This window comes from Falco naumanni, chromosome 2 (genome assembly GCF_017639655.2).
Source record: "Falco naumanni isolate bFalNau1 chromosome 2, bFalNau1.pat, whole genome shotgun sequence".
In the NCBI taxonomy this organism is placed as follows: domain Eukaryota; kingdom Metazoa; phylum Chordata; class Aves; order Falconiformes; family Falconidae; genus Falco; species Falco naumanni.
The window spans coordinates 87,954,715-87,979,012 of NC_054055.1; the positions used below are offsets into that span (position 1 = coordinate 87,954,715).

Genomic DNA, 24,298 nt, shown 5'->3' on the forward strand with positions numbered 1-24,298 from the left:
GAACAAAACACGGGAAAAGTCAAAACAGGATTTCAGCAACGTTCTGCCACTGCATGGAGGTGAGATGGCTCAGCCTGAGGCTGTGCTTCCTCTGTGGCTTAGAGCAGGGTAGGCAGGTGTTCCCTTCAGCCCCGCAGAAGCAGTGGTTGCTGTGGCCTCGATCTGCAGCAGGCTGTTTTTGTGCTACCTTCCTACCTAGCCTTGACTTGTCCACTGCCACTGTCTGAGTTTTGCACAGGGGAGGATGTGCAGACGGGTGTTTTGCAGGAGGACAGGAACCACCACAGCAGCGTTTGTAGGGAAGCGGGGTGGCCCCTTCAGAGGTCCCCTCCATTGCCACCACCGAAGCACATCTTGGAAGTAACTCCAAGACCCAAACGCATTGCTGGTTTGTGCTTTCAAAAGGAAGGCTGGGCAAAATGAGAGAGGCTTGTTTTGGTCATTGAAATCACAAGCTGTGTCAGTGTCCTGGTGTCAGCTGGAATGGAGTTAACTTTCTTCTTAGTAGCTGGTGCAGTGCTGTATTTTGGCTCTGATGTCAGAACAATGTTGATAACGCCCTTATGGTTTTAGTTGTTGCTGGGTAATGTTTACACTAAGTCAAGGACTTTTCAGTTCCTTGGGCCCTGCCAGCAGGAGGGCTGGAGGGACATGGGAAACTGGGAGGAGACACAGCCAGAACAGGTGGCCCGAACCAGCCAAAGAGGCATTCCATACCATGGGATGTCACGCTTGGTATATAAACTTGGGAGGTTGGCTGGGGACTGGGGTTCATAGCTCAGGGACTGGCTGGGCATCGGTCAGTGGGTGGTGAGCAGTTGCACTGTGCATCACTTGTTTTCCTTTCTCCCTTTTCCTTTGGAATTTATCTTTTCCCCACCTTTCCGTTATAACTATTATTATTGTTATTATTATTATTATTACTACTACTATTATTGTTGTTGTTGTTGTTATTATTTTGTTATTGTAATTATTATCATTATTGTTATTGTTATTTTATTGTTATTGTTCTTTTCTTTTTATTCTGTTTAAATTATTAAATTGTTCTTATCTCAACCCGTAAATTTTACACTCCTTTCCGATTCTCCTCCCCATGCCTCCAGGTGGGGGGCAGTGAGCAAGCGGCTGCGTGGTGCTTGGCTGCCGGCCGGGGTTAAATCGCAACAGTCAGATTCATGGGGGCATTGTATGCTAGGACAGGTCCAGCACGGGATTGATGTAAAGCAGCCAGTGCTTAGGCTCTAGCACCAGGCACAAAGCTGCGGAGCGAGCAGTAGGTGCTCAAGGTGAGTGATAGTGATGCTTGCCTCTTGTGCTGTGTGTGGAAAAGGCAAAGTTTCCTGGCAAAGCTATACAACAACAAAATAAAAATTACATCTCTCCTCTAGTTCTTTACCCACCTGTGCATTAATGCCAGTTGATAGTGACATTAAAAATGCCCTGTTAGAAGACAGGTGTGAGTAATGAACAGTAGTAGTTTAAAAATAAATTCACCATCTCTACACTGAAAGATTGTAAACCACCTACTTACTAATAAAACATTTACTTTGTTTACTGCAGGTCTCAAATAAAAACCTTCATTTTCAGAGAGGACTCATCTTTCTTTATGTTTAGTATGAGTTTCATTCAGAATAGTGAAATATAAAAGGAAAGCTTTCAGTTGTCTTGTAAGCACAATCATCATTTTCAAAGAAATCACAGAATGAGACAGGGCACACTCTGTGTCACTTGTGAAGCAGAGTTTATTCTAGCTGCCAAAATGAATCAAACCAGTAATATTTTAATAAAAAGAACATACTTATTTTGCACAATGCAGCTAGCTTAAAGAAATGCATGCTGTGATTCCATCCTAAGAAAACTTAAATACCATGAAAAACAATAATAGTAATGTTGTAGACATGATGGCTTAGACAAAACAAGGTAGAAGCAATATATTTTATTAGAACAGCTGGTATATTAAGCCCCTGAGATCTGAAGACAGCCTTGTACACCAAAAAGCTTGCTTATTTTTTTTTCAGCTGTACATCTCAGTCTAAAAAAACAGATAACATTTCTACTACAGATTTGTTCTTGTCTTCTTCAAAAAGCTGTCATTAATTTTTTGACTTGTTTTATAACAACAAAATATTACTTAGAGCCAGCTTACCATTTCCAAAGGTTATAAACATAACAACTGTCAAACCCTAGAAGTAGGACTCATATAATTTAGATGCCTATATTATAAATCTAAATTTGAGTTTGTAATCTGAAGCTCCTTTGACAGTCAAGAGATGGAAGTGGGACTTTGTATAACACAACTCATCCAATGTTTCATTCATTGACATTAAGAGGAGACAAATCATGCCATGGAATCACTATGAAAACCCACTAGCTCATATGCAGATGATTGTAATTATTCACGTTAGGTGAGAGGAGTCTTTTACCTCTAGAGAAAAAAACATACAACAGATCATATACTCACCATAAATAAACCTTTCACAACTCTACTAGAATTATGCTGTGGGACTGGTGACTCCATAAAGGACTTATTAAGGACTGAGAACGTTTCTTGTCATATCCTGTGTCTGGAGAAATATCATCTTGTTCAACATGGGAAGGATGCAGTGAGGAGAGGTAGAATGACTTAGAAAGGGAGAAAACTGACAGGCACCTTTCTTTCCTCTACACTTTGTTTCAGGAACATGGAGGAAATCCACTTATTTATATCACTCCTCAATCTTGTTTCTATGAAGTTATATCTCCCATTTTTAAATTAATGTAGTACTGGATGTGAATATAATGCTCCAAAGTGAAAAGAAAAACTGTATTAAAGAAATGAAAAATGTCATTGCTAGTTCCAATTTCATTCTCATATTCAAAAAATTACTGTGTGTTATCAACCTTCCACAGAAAAAAATAAGTTGGTGAAATTCTTTTCCTATTTTAAGCTCTCACACAGATAAGTAAAACATCAGAAGTTAAATTGTGATATAATTTTGATTTATTCATTCCTATTCCTTTTCACTTATCTTTCATTTTTAAACTTTTCAGATAAAGTACCCTAGAATAGAAAATTTGTTCTCTTGACTGCTTTATTTTAGCCCTGTACTTTTTCCAGTAAGCCAGCAGGTGTTTTAACCATACCGTTTCCAGTCAGAATAGGATTAAACTGCTCACAAAGTGAGTAAATTAGGAAGAACTATAGTTTCAGCAAGATCCAACATTAAAACCTGTATTTTAGGGTCATGAAGAAACAGATGGGCAAGTTTCCCCCTTTTATTATGGTAAAAAAGATCTCATCTATTGATCATTCTGGTTTGGATGGTCATTATGCATCTATCATGCCTTTTTTCCTGTTACTAAAACACAATGAAGGTATTTTAAAATTTCTTTTTAAAAAGTAATTGATTAATCAATTGAAAAAAACTGCATGAAAGAGTAACCCATAAAAACCTTAAGGTCATTTGCAGAGTTGGATTTTTTCAAAATCTGATAACACTTTTTTAAATGAACTTGAGTTCTGGTATTTCATCACTAAAATGTCAAAATATGAAACGTTAGTTCTTCTGTGTCAAGGGGAAAACTGCCACTGATCTCAGAGAAACCAAGATTTCACTTTTGCTTCACGCTTGTAAAAGAATTACAAAGTAAACCCTGTTTCTTAAATTTGATATGCACTGTTTTCCCGTTGTTTATATACTGCAGTATTTTAGATGGTTGATTAATACTGTGAGGTGACATGAAAAAAGCCTGATCATTTCTTTTTTGGGCGATGGTGAAGGAGAAAGGACAATATTTCTGAGGGCATCTCAAGACATGAATGCCTCTTAAGATAAGCATACTTTTGATATACTGAAATACATCTCAGATTCTTTCTACATAATTTTGAGGCTATTGTTCTCTTAGTGCTGTACCCAAGCAGGTAACGCTGCAGTAAAAAAATGAGATATCTTTCTTATTCTTCTTTAAACAATATTTTTCTGCCTGTAATGACAATTTCAGATAAACGTATTATATGGAATTTCTCACTGAACACATGTATTACCAATATTGTTTCACTTAATAGCTCTGAGTTAAAAAATTGAGTAAGCCAACTGAAAGACATTGAAGACAATGGAAAATTTGCCTCTATTTTAAAGTTAAATATTCAGTTAGTGTAATTGTGTAGAGACTGTTTTTAAGGGTGTGAACAGAGGGTTTTTCAGGATGGAGGCAACACAAGGTCTATATGCCATTTTATACTTTAGTTTACTAAAATACCGTCCTGGAAGAGTCCACTGTACACATAAATTACCTAAAGCTTTCAAATAAAAGCTAGGGAAATGATAAATGCTTGGTTAGGACAATATTGTTGGATTTAGCATACTCTAGGGGAATGTAAAACTGAAGTGAAGTCTTCTGATTCCATAGCAATAATGTGAAACATTCACACTGAATGTCATTTATCTACATTTTAAAAGGTTGCTTAACCAGCATCTTGGGTGTCTAACGAACAGATTTATTTAATTTTTGTAGCACCTTAATAAACTAAGGGTTTATAAGTCTTTTATGTTTTTAGTAGTCACTAATACAGTTTTGTAATAAACATTTTTGTCTACAGTTACCTTATCTCTGTAGAATGGAGCTCATCTTAAAACTTCAATATACTAAACTGAAACAATGGGAAGCACCAACATGGTAACATCTACTAAAAATGTTTGCATTTCAGTATCCTGATATGACTTATGAAGAAAGGGAAACACTCACTTGAACAAATTCCCATTGAGGCAGGAAATGGCATTTCACTAAATTTTTCTCAACTGATGCAAAAAACCAATTTTTTTTGAGGTTTTGGTCTTTTTTTTTAAAGAAAAAAATCTTAGTTTTTAACATTACACACAAAGTCACTATGGGAAAAAAAAAATCTGCAGCAAAAGCCAGTCCATATAAGTTTTAAAAGTTATCAGGTTTCTAATAGCAACACTGGATAGAAATGAGTAAAAATGTAATAATTTTAATACAGTATACCCAGGAACACACTGCACATGTTACATAACATCAAATTCAAGCAGAATTCTTCATTCTTGTCAGGGAATAGGATCTCTTCTACTGATTACCGCATGTTAATTCACTCCCTTAACTTTTATGAGACCATATTGTCAACAGGGAGTACAGGATTCCAACAGAGGTCATGACTGCACTATCAATTACGTTGTTTCATGGCATCTGCCCAGCTAACTGCCACAAGTCATACACACTATTCTTATTAGTTCATATTGTATGAGATAAGCAGAGGCATCAGTGTGCATGACAGGCAGTTAAAAAGAATGATTAAAAAAAGCTTGTAAATATTGAGATTTACTTTAACATACTAAACCAAACTTTCTTATGTATCTTAGTGTTTTATAACTAATGTTCTATTTTTACATTATCCGCACAAAAAGCCACAATGAAGATATATTATCAGGTAGAGAGGAAGACCTAGCTGATAGGAAGGTAAGTGCAAAATAAGGTGCACTTGAATAAAAAGCATTAGTAAAATAAGAAAAGTCAACAATAATGGCCATATCCTGGAGGACTTTTTCGATAAATAACAGAAAAAAGATAGCAACTAAGAAGGAGAGAATGTTGTAGAATGTATATTATGCATTCTGAACTTTGTCCAGAAAGACAAGCATGTAACAGTATCACCCTAAAGGAACAAGTCATTCATCAGATCTGATTTTATGCAGAGGAAACTCTACTCCTAAAGCCCATAGAGACTATTTTCTAAAATAAGTTCTGACCACCCAACTCTGTCTGCTTCTCTGAATTACTTGTCTAGAGAAGCTTCTCTCTTTCCTGTGACCATGGATGGGAATAATCTCCAATTATTAAAGCTGATCTTTTTGAAAACCCCAGTTTAGCATGTCAGAAAGGTAGAAATGTGAGGTCACCAGCAGCAAGGTTCAATGTAGAGCTGGGAATCTGCCTCCCTTTAACTTTTGCATCTATTCTTTTGCTAAGCTGCTGAAGTTGGTTTTCTAATTAAAAACGTCAACCTATATCATATAGTACATGACATCATTTGTACTTTGAAGTAAAATACATAAAGCTTGGCTCATTACTGCCTTCATATAAGGTTGGTTTTGAATAACCCACTAAACCATTTAAAATGAGTATGTTAAATGAACATTTATAATAAACATTTTAATCAAATCTCTACATAAAAGTCTGATTATTATTACTCAAATGCACACAGGAGATTAATTTAGATCCTTGTTTTTAGCCATACAAAAATGATTGCACTATAAAAGATGATCACTCATTTCTAATAAAAAAATATTGAAATCCAACCCACTCTTCCGCCATGGATTTCTTAAACCTACAGTATTTTATGTATTATAAAAATGCTAGGTTAGTATTTTGAACATGCTGCTTTCATAATGAGACTATTGTTTGCTTTATATTTTATTAGTCTTTACAGAGAATAACGGTAAATAGAATTTCTATCTGACTATGTTCTGGAGTTGAATTAAATTCATAACGAACAAAAGGAATGAGCATCAGCTCTGATAATTATTAGGATCAGCTGAAGCAAGGAGGGGCTGGGTGCATTCAAAATGGTTCATCCCTGTCATTAACTGCAAAAACCAGGCAGAGCCTGTTCTCAAGCTCTAAATGCTTGGAAAACAACCCTCTGTTATTTAGCCTTTTTCTCACTTAGCACCTGCTAAAAATAGAGGTACATGCTTATTGTAGCACCTTTCTGCATTCCGATGTATTGAGTAGAGAAAGAGCAGCAGAACGGGAAACAATTAAAGCCAACATTTTGGAGAAAAAAGAAAAAAGGGTGCACGTTTTGTCTTACACAGTTATAATACAGACTGCTTAAAGACGGCTGAAACCTTCAAAGTTTCATCCTCTTTTTTTTTTTTTTTTTTTTTTTTCTTCACAAAATATGGTGACTGGCCATTTATATAAGATCCAAATGTAGTGATCTCTGAGGCTAGAGATATACTTTAATTGTAATTATTTCTTCATACTATTTACTTTCACAGTGGATTTTTTACAACTAAAACCACATATGTACATATAGACATTTAAGATTTTCTTCTATGGTAATGAAGACTAATTCTGTCAGAAAACAAAATAGATAAAGCTTATTGAACAAGTCCCAACCTCTGAGCAACACTGAGAGTCAACTATAGTATAACTGTGAAACAGACAATTAATTAATTAATTAATTTTGCCTAAGAGGTATGAAGATGAAAAAAATCATCAATAGCAGATGGAAAAGAGTAAACTAACACTTTCAAGATTATTGCAGAAATATTTTAAACCAAGCAGGTTAAATTTATGTGATAAAAAGGCTTGTATCAATTTACATAAAATTTAGTATTGCTGTAGCTTGGTTGTGAACATGCTCAAATCTCTAAATTTAAACTTGTGCTTATTCCAGCAGGAGTTGTTTTCAAGGGGACTTTAAGGAAACTGATCAATGAATAAAGACAATACAGGGTATCTCTGAGGAAAGGCTGCAGGAGTAAGAAACTACTGGTTAGCTCTGATTCCATCTGTGAGGTATAAGGTCTTCTGACTTTTAAGAGAATGGAAAAAATATTTTCGCATTTAAAATGAAAAAAACATTGAGGAATTGAATAAGCAATACTCCAACTGCAAGGCTGCTTGGATCTGTTTGATTTTATGATGTTCATTATGGAGAACTACTTGATATTGCAGTGGGGACACATATATGCTTTCTTAGACCCAGGCTAGATCTTATGAATGAAATTCTGCTAAAGTGGAAAGAGTTTGTGCTTGAATATGTCTTTGTATTATAAGTAACAAAATAAATATTGTTAAACAGAACTTTTAATTGAAATTTATTTTATTTAATTAAAAGAAATAACTGATGGAAAATATTTTTGACCCACGTTGTGCACTATGAATGAATTAATACTAGTCTGTTAAAATATGATCCTCTCCCAAGTCTGAACATACACTTAATTATGTCAAAGAGAGCAGGTATGCCTTAATTAAAATTCCACATATAAAAGAACAAACTGATAATCCAACCAACCTGAATGTATAAATGTCCAGAAATGTCTGTGTACATTGCAGGACTTTTTAGAATGCGTAATTACATAACCACAAACCAAGAACTACCAATTGCACTGTTTATATGAATATTTTCATTAGTTAAAATAAATAGTGCATAGTTTGCATTTTGCACAGCAGATAATTTCTAAGTCAGATCTCAGAACAACATGGAAATTGATTGAAATCACTTCACTGATAATATATTTTCAGTGTGAGATACCGATCTTCCAAACAACATTAAAATCAAAGGAAAAATAGTTATCTTAATAAAATCCTGAAAGATACATCCACATTGTAAGAAGAAATCATATTCTGGAAAAGAAGTAAAGTCTATACTTATTCTTGGTAAGAATACAACATATGAAGATTTTGTGTATTATTTACAAATGTTAGTGCAATGTTTCTGCCAATAACAAGACATTTTTCATAAAACCAAAAATCTGAGCACTAAATATGATTGTTACTTTAAAGGTGTACCTAAGGTGGCATTCAGTGCTTACAATCTAAGATAAGAAAGGGCAATTTGTTTTCTCATTCTTTTAAAGGAGGGAAAATAATATTTTTCAATGGCTTAGGGATTTTCAACAGCTATACTTAGATGATATGGGTACCACATATGAAGTAAGTGTGACCTTTTCCAAAATGTGTGAATTTTCTTCTTGATTTTCTTTTTTTCAACTTCTAAATCAGAATATCAGCCATTCCATATTTCACTATGAGGTGCATAGGTATGCAAGCTGTGAAGTAGTGAGGTTATCATAGTATGCATAGACAACATCAATATTGAAAAGAATGTGAATATATAATTATATCCATAGTTTAATAGTCTGTAATAGCAACAATGGTTTCCATATAGGAGATATCAAGCCTGCCAAAGTGCATTGTGTGGAAAAATGAAGTGGGTCCTGAAGTTAGTGATCATCAACAGATGCCAAGAGAGAAGGAGAGGTGAAGAAGGCAGGCTGCTGCCTTGTCCCTCTGAAGTCATAGCTGGCTCATGCTGCCTGCCTTCAGTAATCCAGGAACTGCTACTTAATTTATGGTATTACAGTTCCTTATACATATGGCCTTGTTCTTCCAACAAACTCTTGTGAGGATAGTCTGTCTTTAACTCCAATGCGTAATACTAGAAAGAGAGCTTGCGTAATGCTAGAGAGCTTTTTATGACCGTTTAGAAGTATAACAAAACTGTTTCTGTCCTTTCTCATACAGTCTGAAGACATTCTATCCTTTCTTCTCTGATAAGATTTAAGTTATTCTTCCTTTTTTAAGAGAGCAACCCGCTTCTGTCTTAAAAATCACTAGGAACTTCAGGCTACTCTGAGTATCAGTGTACTTCCCACATACTTAGAGGATACATTCCTCATATGTAGCTATACGTGTATGTCACCTCAGTATTAGGTCTGCCATTCTAATTTAGTTAGATCTGTGGTGACTGTGACTTTAGAATTGGAGGTTCAAACATGCTTATTTGAAACAAAGAAAAGATATATTACTTGCATAAAGCAGCACAAGAAGTCTGTTAGAGAAAAGTTTAACATCTCTCCTATCCCTAGAATTTAGGAAAGGATAATTCTCAAGAGCTCTTAATAGCGTATTTTAATTTATTTTATTTATAGAACACCTAAATTATCATTTGCAAAAAAGACTGTTTATGATAAATACCTTTGAGATATTTCTACAAATACTGTCTGGGCTCAAACTTAGTTTTCAATGTGAAGGAAAGTTTTCAGTAAATATTGTTCAGAGATAGGTTATCCACTGAAGTAATACTACTTTCCAAAATCATCATTTTTATCTTGTTTATTCCAGTCTGAGAGTATCCTTATGATTGTGTAACTCTACTCTATTACTGTTATTCTGCCTGTTTCTCCTTGCCTCTGCTAGGTAGAAGGAAGAACAAGAATGCTACTTTAATCCTCTTTACTCTTTGCCTAACACACTGAATCCTTTTATGTCAACAACCAGATACCTATGACTTCTTAGCAAAAAAATTAACAGACTGATTTCTCTACTAGGCAAAGGCAGTAATGCACAAAGGCAGATCTTTAGCTACTATAGAATACTACAAATGTATACATACATAACATCTGGCTGATGGATTTCATGCATTAGAGGTGGGGGTTTTTTTCTGTTTCTAGAGGAAAGGTAGTATATTCCAGGAAAGAAATGTAGAAAGTCCAAATTCCAGTCTTACTTATACATGGAAACATAGCACACAGGTGACTCTTTTTTTCTGATGGTGGCACACCCACCATAACCACACAAGGTAATGCTAATGAATACAGAGAGTTATTTTTCATAAATCCCATTCTGATAAACACATTAACAGTTGTAAACACATTACAACTTCCCATATGTTCTGAAACATCTGAGAAAAATTGGTAATTCTTAATCATATTTTTAAATTTCTTTTATTCTAACTAAGAAGTATGTTTGGCAGAGAAATTTCAAATGTCTTAGAAATTATTTTTTTCACTCCTTGTAGAGGTGGAATTTATTGATGGAATTTTTTCTTAGCAATGGTTCAAACAAACTTCATCATTTATTAATACTGTCTGCAGACATGTTGGAGACTACGTCAGAAAGATACACCATTCCATTGTTTCAATTAATTATGTTTTCATTAATGCAGTAAAGCAATCAACTATCAGTTTTGGGTTTTATTTTTAATTTGACATTTGCAACATTTATTTCTCTGTTCCTGAATTAAAGTTTAATTCCTTTTTTAAAACAAACACTCGCTTCCACCCCCCATTTATTCTATATATTCTTCAATGTATGTTCAGGGCAACTCAAACTGTTTTTCACTTCACAGAGAAAAAGTAGGACAGGCACTTAAAGTGTGACTCTCTTCCTGTAAAGCATTGATTAAAAGACTTACCAAGACATCAGTACAGATGTAGTATGAAATTAGCAGTACTGTTAGTAAATCCATTTATTCTGTTTAGCCATATAATATTATAAAGATGATATGAAGACCTACAGTACTACCCAAGCTGTTTACTAATTTGGAGGTTGTCCTTACATCTGCTGGGGTTTGCAGGGGTGGAAACTGAATAATTCCCTCCATATGCGTTCATTCATTTTTAGCACATCAAAACCAGCCAAGTTTCTTTCTGTCTCTGTCTAGTTAAACATTAAATACTAAACTCCTACCTACACCACAAGTGATGAATTACATTTTTTAAACTATTACTACAAATAGTAACATGCATCTGGTTCCTTTCTGTCAGTCTGAGTCTGTTTGAAATACTCTTGTGCAGTGGAGCACCAACTACAGGAACAGAAGGGATCACCTGAGCACTAAGGCAATATGTACTCTTTGAATCCATACATCATATATTGCAAACAATAATCGACAACATCCTTCTGGTATAAATCAAATTCTTGAAGACACTGTCTTTGCTTTCTTCATATGACAGAGTGTGTGGATCTTTACTGTGAGGTTAATCATTAGATAGTAATTGCCTGTTTGCACTGGCCAAATAAATCAATTCCATACAAAAAGAAATTATTAAGAGATCCTGGGTATTGAGCTTAAATAAATATTATTGATTACATGAATTCTCTCAAGACAACATAGATAGTATGATTTCCAGACTAATCTACTAGAAGAAAATTACAAACCATAATTCACTATAATTTCTGATAATATGGAGGGCAAATGGGATACATCAAAATAGAAAATAGAAAGCAAACTTTTTATCATAAAAGAAAACTTGCAATTCAGCTTAATGCACAACATAAGTGCTGTTACTAATTATCAGTTTGCAATGTATTTATAAATTAGATACTAAAAAGGAAAAAAAGAATCACAACAAAACTCCTTCTTTATGGTTTGTTTCTTGGCTTATTAGGCATTTTGAAGGTGCAAGAACTTACATATGCAAGCATCCTTGTTAACCATGTGGATTTAGTTCACCTCCAGTTTGCTAGGAACCCATTTCTGCTTTCTTTTAGGGAATAAACTGCTGAATTACACTATATTACATAGATCATTATGTACTCCTTTTTTCCAGTGTCATCCTATAATTCTAGAGATTAATTTTCTACCTTAGGTTTATGTTCAGCTGTATGCTTTACATGTTTGTAAAACAGAGGTTAGAGGTCTGCTGAGGAATTGAAATTCTAATGGACCACTCTTCATACTGTTCTGCTTCTGTGGACATTACTATTACAGTATATATTTTGGTTTCATCTATTGTGGATTTTACATATTGATATAGTAGTTTTTAAATGGAGATTATATTAAATGCATCTTCTTCAATTGCTGTTTGCTAAATTATGGAGTTTATTTGTTATGTAATTACCCTGTCGAACTTGATACTTCAAAATGTTTTTGAAGCCAAGAATAAATGGATTAAAAAAGTAATCAGAATAATGGAAAACATGTTAATTCATAACCATGGCACATGACGATTGAAATCAGGAAGTTCTTGAACTATAAACTACAGGAAGCTTGAAGAGAATACCAGGGGGAGAATGCTTCAGTCATGCACTGCTCAAACACTATTCCTTACATACCTGTCCCCAGTTGTAATGGTCTCACTGGGCTAGAGCTACTGCTGTCAGGTTGTAGCTACAGCTATTGTCATGTCCAAAGGCATTTAACCACATGAAGAAATATGATAGACTTAATGATCTTATTTTCTGTTTGGGGTTGTGCTTGCTGAAGTTACCTGTTCCTTGACCACATTTTCCACCCAAAACCAAGACCTACCCAGAAGCTTTGGAATAAACCAAGATTCAGGCTTGTTCAAAATATTACACATACTACTATGAAGTATTCAGGACAGATTTAATGTATCAGCCATTTATATCTAAGCACACAGCAAAGTTTTGTGTTAAAAATGGTATATATAGGTACTCAAATACGCACAACTCAAATCATGATATTCAATGCTTTTTCTAAATATAAAAGATAGAAAGAACTTGTAATTACCTGTAACTGTTAATTCCGTAGTTCTTCTGACAACAAAGAATCCATATTTTAACTCACAAGTGTAATTTCCAATGTCATCCTCTCTAACTTCCCGAATGACAAGAGTATCCTTTTTAAACACAATACTTGATCTCCACGTCTTTGACTTGCATTCCTGTTTAAAGATAATATAATACTTCAGTGATTGTGTTCTCACACTTAAATCGGGCTACTGTTGACAGTGCTGCTCAAAAGCAGGGTGACTAGGCAAGACCCTGGGCTAGTTATGGACTTCGCATACAATAATTGTCTTTAAAAAAACAGTTCAATTAAGTGTTGATTAAAAATAATAATAATAAAAAACTATAGATTTTTTTCAGCTTATCTTGCCCTCTGAAAACAAAAAGATTTGATACCTTTGGTGTTTGGTGTTTTTTTTTTTAACAGTAGTTTGCTGAGGGGCTCCTGTTTAATTTACTTATTTTCCATTACAGTTATATCTGTGATCCGTGACTGTTAAATTACCAGTAGCTACAGGTTGCAGGTGAGAATTTATTTTTTGCTAATATATATTTTTTAAAAAATATAATTAAAAACTGTAGAGAAACAGAAGGTAAGAATGACAAGAAATGAGAATGTTATATGTCTTTCCAAAGACTTCTTAGAATCAAAGCTCTCTGAAGTCTTTAGTAAATGTGAGTTTTGTATCTACAAAAAGAGTTATTTTTTTCAATTAATACTACCAAAACATTACTTTTTGTGCTATAAAAGAGAATATACATTTTTGCATGCATTATTCTTAGGTCCCTAAAATGATTAACTTATTTTCACTTAATGAACCTAGGTAATATTTGAAATAGCTTGGAATATTTTTTGTGTTTGTAGGTTTTCTAATTATTTTTGTACTGCAAACAAATATATTTATAAGGTATTATAAAAAAGGATTAGTGTTTTTCATAAGCAAAATATCTTTTGATTGACTGACATAAAATACTTGGTTATCTTAGCATAATCATTGTTTATACAGTAAGGAGTTTTGTTAAATGTTAAAGCATAACAGGTTCTTTGAGTTCACACAAATACTGTCAATGACTCCTAAAAAGCCAATCTTTTGAACACTTGTTTAAGAAGCAAGCCATAGTTTTAAATTTGATAAAGCTTCAGGTACAATTGTATTATCAACAAAAAATCCAATATGAGTATAAGCAGCTAATTAGTCACATACCTCTAATATTAGACATACTGTTATTTAATTTGGCCAGAATCCTTCTAGGCCACAAGTATTTACTTATTAGATAACATAGTCTTGTGTGCTATATTTTAAGGCATTTATGTTATCAGGTAAATTATCAGACTTTTAAAAATAAACAGAATACATACCAGTGCATACTTAAGATAGTACTTCCTATATACACAGATGTCTGTGTAGACAAAATACACAGTATCTAAATTTCAGATTTACTGAACTGTCTGGGGACTAAATTGTGTGCATTACAGTACTGAGATACTGCATATTTCCTGCAGATGGTAAGAAAGCCAGAACTCAAGCTGTTGTTCATGGAAGTTCTAGGCAGGCAGTACAGACAGCACTACTTGCTGCCTATTCCTGCCTATTCCCTATTTACTATTCCTGCCTATTCATATTGCTACCACTATTCCACAGGCAGCACAATTTGCAAGAATTTTACCATTTGCAAGAATGATCAGTACACAGTATTAAAATTAAGTTATTGATAAAAAAAATTAAATTACATTTGCAAGTAAAAGCTAATAAGTAAAGATCAAAGTTTTGGAAGACTTTGCTGAATTTTGTGCTGCAAAATTAAGCCATCCATTCAGATAACAGCATGCATAGATATCCTATATATATTTTTCCAAATAAGTCTTTTGCCTCAGTTTTAAGAAACACTCTTTTGCCTCATATAGCACAAACAGTTGCTCAGTTGCTGTATAAGCAGCTCACATGGCTTCACCTTAGCATATCAAACCAACCCAGACTGGTAACACTTCTTTTTTAGCCCTCTAGTTAGAAGAAAGTTAATTCTTTGCAACATCCATAAATGGTTATTAAGAAATTACCAGCTCTGATGTTTAGCAAAGGAAGCATCTGAATTTCTCTCTCTTAATTCATTCTTTTCTATCCTTGATTTTGTTGTCTGTTCTTAACAATTTTTTAAACAATTTAAGCCTTGTATCATATTTAGATCATGAAAAACATAAGAACATTACACAGTATCTTGCTGAAGGTAAAAATCTTTTGTATTTCTTACCTTATACCAAAGAATTTCAGGCTCCCTAAATGGAAATAAAAAATCCTCAATTTCAGGGCATGAGATTTCCTTGCTTTTGCTAAGTTCAGCTTTTTCAAAATATTTCATCTTTGAATTGTAGCAGAGTCCAGTGTCATTCTCACCCACCGTCAGTGAAATGGACACTTTCATACAGTAAGTTGAGTTTCTGTAATGCAAGAAAAATAGAAATAAAAGTCTAATATGAAAACAAAAAGGCCCCTAAATGCCAATATACATGACATTGGTTTTAAGTCATTATGTTCATTCCAAGTAAAAGACAGAAAATCAGACATTGCACATTTTTTTTTGTATTTTATAGCTGTTCATGATAATTTTACCACATTCTCATCCACTACCTACAATATTTAGAAGGCATTGATTGGCCTTACTCCATGACAAAATGTTTCTCCCTTTTGTCAGACTTCTCCTAACGTTACTGTCCTTACCGTATATCTGAGAACAATTTCCCTGAAAGTAAATACACAACAATAAAAGCTCCACGGATTTACCAGTGAAACTGGAGAGCCAACTTTCTGACAGATGTTACAACAGCTGTTAGTGTGAACTGATCCTGTTGTAATACCACAGGTAAATGCCACAATGTAACTTAAGCACCACACCAGGAGCCACATATTCATAAGATCTGAGCATGCTTTAAAGTGAAAGTGGTATCCTTTGCACAGTCTTTAATTAAAATTAGTCTTGTGACCCTTCCAATTATAGAATAAAGGGTGTTTGAACATAATGGAGTGCTACCTTGTTTATCTTAGACTTTGATCCTCATACTCCCCAGCCAAAATACTGCTTCTGTATTACCTACAGCCTTCATTAGTTTGGGCTCTTTCCTGAAACTTGTTACTTCCTCTGCTGTTTGATGTTTGTACGTACGCCAGGCAGCCAGAGACTGGGGAAAATTGTCTTCCTTCTCACACTTTGCTTAAAGGCAAAATTACTTGAAATTATTTACTATTTTTTTTATTTGAGTTTCCAGGTGGGCAGCAAATGAGTGCATAAAGTTGAGTACTCCCCAGGAACACACTGACAATGCAAGATTTCTCTCCTACTGTTTTGTAAATGTGTTTGACCCCTGATCTGCTGAAAGAGGATCCTGCAGAGAGCCCTGAGGAAACATTCATTTTCTTGTCTCCATTCTCAGACTCTGTGAGCTGATAGCTGATTTACAACAATCTCCTGTGTATTGGATATGGGGAATCTCAAAGATGGCTACATTTTCTCATTCTCTTTAGATTTCTTAATATCTGTTTCCTTTTTGTGTTCAAGAAGAGGGGACAGAAATGCTTAAGGACAAAGAATAAAAAAAACCACTTGATTCAATTAATTCTATAGTCCAATTTTTTAAAGAAAATGTAAACCTGAAATGAAGCTAAACAAGTAACTATCAAATTAAAGAATATTCTTAGAAATATAAATTCTGAAATCAAATGTCATTTACCTATGCAGCTAAATCATGGACTTGTAAGGAAAACATCACAACATTACTCCCTTATAATGAGCTATAAACATAATTTACTACCTTGTTTAAGAATCTGACTGTATAAAGCAAATGAAGTTATTTAAAGTTTATGTAAAGCACAGAATGCATCCAATGAATACAGATATCTTGCTGATTTTAAGCTATTGAGGAGTCAACCACCATTCTTACCTGTACATGCAATTTAAAACCATACAGTTCTTTAAAGAATGCATTTTCATTACTGTACATTATGTTATTCCTCCATTAATGTGCTATAATGTTCTAATTTATTATGTGGCTTTATTATTTATTTATTATGTGGCTTGAAAACATAAAAATTCACCTAAGTAATTTTTTCCAAATTGGTAAAATTCTCTTTCTCTGTTCTTGAAAGACCTATCCCTTAAAAAAAAAGGGAGAAGTTCTAACCAATCTGTTAAGTTTGGAGGGTCAAAAGTACATTAACTACATGGGAGGATTCTGTTACTGGATGACAAGGGGCAATAAATAGGCAATTTAATTTTCCCATCTAAATATTATCTTTTATTCCTTTTAATGTGCTTTAACATAATGTTGTGTTCATGTTACAGAGATTTCTAGAAGTACCTGGGAGGGGGTGAGGTGGGGGTCACAAAAAACACTTAACAGTCATCTCATTCTCTGAAGAAGCAAGCTAAGTAAAATTGTCTTATATGGGTTTTTTTGTCTTCCTTCAGTATTCAGAGTGAATTGGCCAAAAAATCCAATTTATGTTTTGGTCTACTAAACGCTCTGTTCTGCAACAGTGCCAATGTCAATTGCCAGAGCTAGAATTCCTTCTGAGGCACATCCAAGTTTCCCTCGCAACAGCAGATCCTTTACCAGATGCAGCTTAGGCTTCCTGTTCGATAAGAAAAGCAGTACTTTGGAAATATCTTATAACATTTAAACCCATTTTTTGAAGATGTTGGTATTTAATGACTCAAAGTTGTGTGCATGTATGATTTCAGTCATATATATATATATGTGTCCTGCAGACAGAAGCACAAATTGACTGGGCTTTAAGGTAATTATGTTCTGAAGTGCAGCTATATGGTACTGGAAAATTTTGGGTAGATTCTTCGTCAGCTTGGTTCCTTAACAGAATTTATTCTCAAAAGCCCAAAGTACTGTCATAAGAACCTGAAGCTGTGGATGCCCCTCAGTGCCACAGACTTTCTTATTTTGGTTCTAAATGCTAACTGCACTGTCATTCTGACTCATCTTGTACTCTGTGTCAGAAACCAAGGCTGTTGGGATGAAACAAAACTCAAAAAGTAAGATATAAAAGGCAAAGCAACACAAAAAGCATGAGAAAAGGAAATTAAGGTAATGGGCTCACAGAAATGGAAAAGAGAAAAAAAAATTAAACAGTCCCCAGGTAGGAATGAAGAAGAAAGAGAAGTTGAGTTTGTTTGCTGATTACAGCTGGCACATGATGGATACAGTAGATGTGGAGCCCCTCAGCTAGCAGAAAAAGTAGCAGGCAGCAGAGCCCTCCAGCAAGCATACACATACTGCAGAGGGTAAAAAATACTCATGTGTTAGAACTAAGAAAATTATCCATATGTCTTTTACTGGAGGCACCAGATCAAACTAACAAACAAACAAACAAAACTCCTATAAGGAAATTTTATAAGCCAGTGGAAACTCAACGTTACATTCTTTATTAAGAGCAAACGCTACACTTTTTCTCCTTTTCTTCTCCAGTGTGGTCCAGATTGTGGACCTTTATCATCAGGTAGCTACACTTCAAAGCAGTACCAGTCTAAAAGCCAAAATCTGCAACAGCTACTTAAGTAAAATTCAGACAATGAAAATCACACAGGTTATGAATAAATTATATAGGGCTTACTAGAACTCTATGTATTTCCTCTTTCTTGTCCACAAGCTTAAGTTGCTTATTAGAACTAGAAAAATACTCATCCATCTGCTACCAGTGATGAACAAAATTTTTTTTCATATGGTGTGACAGAGGCTGCCCCATTGTTTGACATGGACTCACGCAGTCATCCGCATCCTAATGTGTCATTTATACCCTACTGGTCTATAAGTGTTAAAGCACAAACAATGTGGTGGAAATCATATCTACTAAATATATTGATTTCATTACAGGTCTTTTGTAGCCATTTATCATCTTTAAAATGTAAGGGCCCAGGAGCAATGGATGTGTGACTGAAACTTGCGATAACAATAGGACAGAAGATATATAAATATCTTAAATTCTCAGTGACTTCTATATCCCAGTAGTAGTTGCTCTAATGCCCAGCACCCCACAGTTCCCTTGCATATTCAGTGGTTTGCCTTTTTTTATCTGATACTGTTTAACGTCTTGGTTGTACAGCTATATGAAAGCATATAGAGCACTCTTTACACAAGAACAGAAGACTTCCACTTTTTACCCTTTTCTCTGCTTGAAATGACATCCACCTCACAAGTTCATTAGTACCTGTTCTACCTTAATGTTAATTGATCTGCACCTGTCATAGATATACATTCGTATAGGATATCTGTCATATAAGATACCTTGATATACAGACCCTGTGATAGTGTGGCAGAGTGAAGAGTGGAAAAGCTCTACACAGAGAACTGAAAGAACATGGTTAAGTTTGCAGAACAGCACGAAGTATGGAAAAGTCTGGTAAAGAAAATAAAAGTATAGTTGAGTAAGGAGGCAATCTTGATAAAAAGCAGGAAATTGTAGGTTAAACAACCACAAATACATCCACATTACAAAATTTCTTCCTTCTCCAGACAGTGACCCAGAAGTCACAGCAACACCCTGAACAAACTACTTAATTTATGATCCAAGTAAGTAGTTTCTAAAATAAGATCAATGTTTATTTACAGTCTTCTGAGTTTCTCAATTACTATTTACAGCTATATCTTCCTTGAATTAAATGGAATTACACCAATTTGTAATAGATGGGCCTCTGCAATACATTATTCTTACAGAAAAAATCATTAGGTAGACTGCTTTTCAAAAATCCTAAAATTGCAATTAACTATTTCTACAAAAAAAACCTTAAACCTTGAAACAGTTCTTAGCAACCAAAACTGTCATGCATTCATCAGCTCAAGTAACTGCTTGATGTTGCTTCTTTGAGAAGTAGGCTGGAAAATAGATATATCTGTTTCATGGGTTTTGCTTAATTGAAGAGATGATGATCAAAGTAGAAAAAAACAAAGGAATGCATCTTGTGGTTTAGGTATCTAGTCTAGAAGCATGGCCCACCTTATTCATGTGGATCTCTACACAAAGGAAAAAAATCCAACTAAAAAACACCTAAAGGAAAAACTGTGTGGAAAAGTGTGGCACTGACCTGCTCAAGTATCTGTCTCCATTGTTATTCATGTCTAGCAAAACAACAGTTTGTGAAAATTATTACAAAATACCTATGAAATCAACAGTAACCAAAGATCTACAGACTACCAGGATGCAACAGGTAAAATTCTCTAAGTATTTTCAAGGTCTTAGCTTTTGAGTATTTTTTTCATATCTGTAAAGGCAAAAAAGTATATCATATCTAAGTATTTTTCTTTTGGTCCAGCATTGTGATTATGAGGCTGTCACAGAGGATACACTTCTGATCATTATCAGTCTATATAGTAGCAGAGAAGAAAATATCAGCTGTTTAATCATGAATGGACCTGCAAATACAGAACTTCTACTGATTGATAGAAGGCCGAGATCTTGCCTATTCGAATACTTGTGAAGTGGTTCCTTATTGAGTACAAATGATAAAAGCATACAAAAGATAAAAGAATAGATCTGAAAATCTTATTTCCAATGGATTTTTTTCTTTTTTTTTTTAAGAAAAAAAAGAAAACAAGCAGAAATCTGTACTGTAAATCAAAATACCCATGAATGGACACAGACCAACTTCTCAAACTTCAGACAAAAGTCTATACAAAGAACAGGTTTGAGAAGCTTAAAGAAAGTAGAAATTTTGAAGTGGAAAGCTTGAGAATGAGTAAGATCAGATTATCTTTGTGGTTGTTTTAATTTCTTTGAGAATTTCCAAAACCTTTGCATTTAAAAGACATGACAAAAACATATTCCTACTTCATAATATCAGTTTATAAATCTCTCTAATACTAAACAACATAAGACATAACATTAATTCACTCTTAGAAGCAAGATCTCAAAAATACTTTGACAAAGAAATAAGATAGGACATTGGAAAACTCTTCACAGTAGCCTGTGAAGACAAATTTCACACACAGCTGAAAATTGACTTTGCCTTATTCTGCTCCATGTGAAAGAACACAAGGAATATTGATTAACTATATTTTTCTAGAAAAACAGGAAACTTGTCTTCATGTTTACAGCATTAATATATACCTCACTTCTCTTTTTACTGGTAAGTATACAAAATTCTCTTGTAACTGATTTATACTTCTCCTTTTTGTACTTCTCTTGAGATTTCATGGCTTTTGCCTCCTGCATTTTTCATTCTATCCTATATTTCAACTGTAAACATAAATTGATTACATGAAAAGTATCTCCTCTAAACTTGGTGAAACAAGTAGAAAAGAGACGAAAAAGGGATGCTTTTTTCATTCTGCAGAGAAAAAGAAAAAATCTCCCAAAAATGGCATTTGACCAAGCAAGTTATCATTTCACAGTATTAGGGAGGAAAACACACACACACACACAAAACCCTACAGTTTAACTTCTGACCCATCAAAACCCATTATGAACTATTTTTAACATAAAAAAATAACAGGCAGTTTACCAACAAAATAGTAGAAATAAATCTCTTACAGATTACATATTGAGTTACTGTATTACATTTTTTGTCAGATAGGCAATAGACAACAGCAAACATTACACTTGCAGATCAAAAAAAAAACCAACTAAAAAAGAGAGTCCTGTATAAAAGATACATATCTTTTGTTTGTGAGCCCATTGTATCAATGTCATCAGGAATATTCTGCATGTCACCTTCATAATTTACCTTTTGCCAGGCTGCTGAGTTTTCCATGCCACTGGAAGATACAGAATCCCACAGTACTGGATGTGGGATGTCTCTATGTATTTTTTGCCCTTTTTGATGTTTTAGAAACTATCTGGGGGCAGCAACTTATGCAGCAGAAGAAAAATCAGGGAAGGAAATTATTCCAGTATTTCTAAATTCTTCCATATTAAGTATCTGCAAGACTTTTTTGCTCTTCCTATAAGATGTTGCAGTTGCATTTTCATACACTTACATATGCTTTAAAACTTCTAAAATAACTCTTGAAAATAAACACTGGTCAGCTCTGATGGTTGCAGTAGTGCCAACACCATTTTGAAATTAATACCTTCATAAGCCTGCTACCATGCAAAAAACTGTTCCTACTTTCCCTATATTATGCAAACTATTAAAGAAACCCCAACCAAATACACACAGGTATAGATGAGAAATTCATAGGCAGTAACATCAAAAAGTTTGGTGCTTTTGATACAATATGTTACTGCAGAATTTTTTTTAATACTATTGTACGTAGTCCAACGTGGCATCAGTTACTCTAATCCAAAAGTGTCAATACATCTACATAACATTAAAATACAATGAATGATTACATTAGGATAGAAAAGACATGTGTATTTTATTTCTTACTGTTATATTCAGTTTTGTGTATAATACTGTTATAATAGGTAGCACACAAAAGATTAAAAGCCATTATAAATTCTATATAAATACAAAGTAAAGGGAGAGGTGACAAAATTACTAGTTAGCATACTGTTCAATGTTTAATAGTTGTTAATACACTAGAGGCTCAACCAAGTTGCTAACTTCTGTGTCTAGTAACAGAAGAATGAATAATCATTCTGAACGTAATCTATTTCATTTCTTATAAAGATAGATAATAGTCGCGACGGAGGGAAGACACAGTCACTCAATATGAGTGATCAGCAGACTTCGTTTATTGTACCTTACAGTCACCTTTTATGCCTTGTTATAATTAGCTCGTACATATTACAAAGGTTAAGCTCATTATTGGTTAGTTGCCTAAACACCAAGCCCGCCCCTAGTTTCTCTTCTGTAGTTACCTGTTCCCACCTGCAACATTCTTTTCCCACCGCAATCTTCCTGATATTGTGTAAGAAGAACAGCCAAGGGGAGTGTATTTTGCTTTACTTCAGATAAGCTGAGAGTGATGTGCATTTTTGTCCAGCCAGCTGGACTATGTCTATGAGACCTTTTTCAGCTAGCCAGTTATCCACAGATAATGAAGACAAGCATCACAGAATATTAGTAATTGCTAATAACCTGTTGATAAATTAGGTTATATTAATTTTATACTATTATTATTATATAATGTAAATAATTATTATAAAAAATTATTACTAACTTTTCCATACATACACAAATGTATCCTAACTCTAATTCTGACTTGGTACATTTGTGTAGGACCACTAAATTTAAAAGTCTAAAGCAGGAATACTGTCCATCTACTGATTTACAGGTTTGTGTTGCAGCAGTCGAAAGTCTGTTGGGCAGGCAGAGTCAGAAACCAAGAATCTTAGTATTAAAAAAAGACTTTTTTTTTTTTCTCCCCATGATGTCTAACCTCAGATTTTGCCTTTTTACAATCTGCCTATCTGCTGTAATGTGGTTGCTTTGGAAAAATGGCACTCAGTGACCTGTATTAGCTAAAATGGCTGTGCTTTAACTCACTTAACACATGATACTTTCGGGGGGATTTTCTGTTTGTCTATTTTTATTTTTTTTTTCTGAACAAGGTAATAAGAAGAATTGACAAGCTAGTCAGTTAATTGTTCCCTATTCTGTCCAGTCACAAATGTTCAGAAGTGTAAAATTAGCTAGAACCTTTTGCTACATACAAGTGAACCTTTTCATTTACCTATTTTATTCAATAGATTTTCATGCACTTAAAATAATGGGATCTAAACCATACAAAATACAAAAACAGGAAGCAAGAATCTGTTTGGGGATTTTTGTTTACGACAACAAATCCATTTAAATCAAATCTATCTGTAAAAGAAATTAAATTAGCAGGTAACTTGTCAGAGAGAAAAGAACAGGAAAGGAAGAAGAGACACAAGGGGGAAATCAGACAAAAGAACACACACAGAGCAAGAATACTTTCTCTAAACTTTAGCACTTACAATATTGGCATCTACATTTAAAGGAATTGCTTAAAGAACTAGGCACTTAGAGCATAATTTCTTTATAAAATAGATCTCTCAAATGGGCCAGATGTATTACCCTTATGAAATTCCGCTTTTTTCCTGCATTGAATAAATTCCAGTAATTGTCAATCTCCTCTTCAGACTCACCAGAGAGAACCTGGTGGTGGATTTATACAGCTCTGTACTCCCCAGGCAGCATCCTTCATCATCCCTATTCATGACAGGAGGGAAACTGGGACTCTATCTGTTACTTGTCCACTCCAGTGCTTTATCATGCATACCCTTCACCAGCAGGATAATTCAGGAGAGTATAGTGTATAGCTTATACCAAAGGGGTATCCCAAATGTGGGACTAGATAGAAGCGCCCTTTGGAAAGTCCTCACCACTCCCCTAAGGAGGGAGTTTT

The 24,298-nt window shown here is 34.3% G+C and overlaps 1 protein-coding gene across 1 annotated transcript in view; it reads right to left on the reverse strand.

Annotated features, from left to right (window-relative positions):
• Positions 1 to 24,298, reverse strand: part of IL1RAPL1 (interleukin 1 receptor accessory protein like 1) — a 674,194-nt gene that overhangs the window by 274,457 nt on the left and 375,439 nt on the right. Inside the window, exons 3-4 of the mRNA XM_040582490.1 lie at positions 15,235 to 15,421; positions 12,986 to 13,139 (exon numbers count right to left, since the gene is read on the reverse strand). Coding sequence (XP_040438424.1) covers positions 12,986 to 13,139; positions 15,235 to 15,421 — 341 coding nt within the window. The remainder of the gene's footprint in view (positions 1 to 12,985; positions 13,140 to 15,234; positions 15,422 to 24,298) is intronic.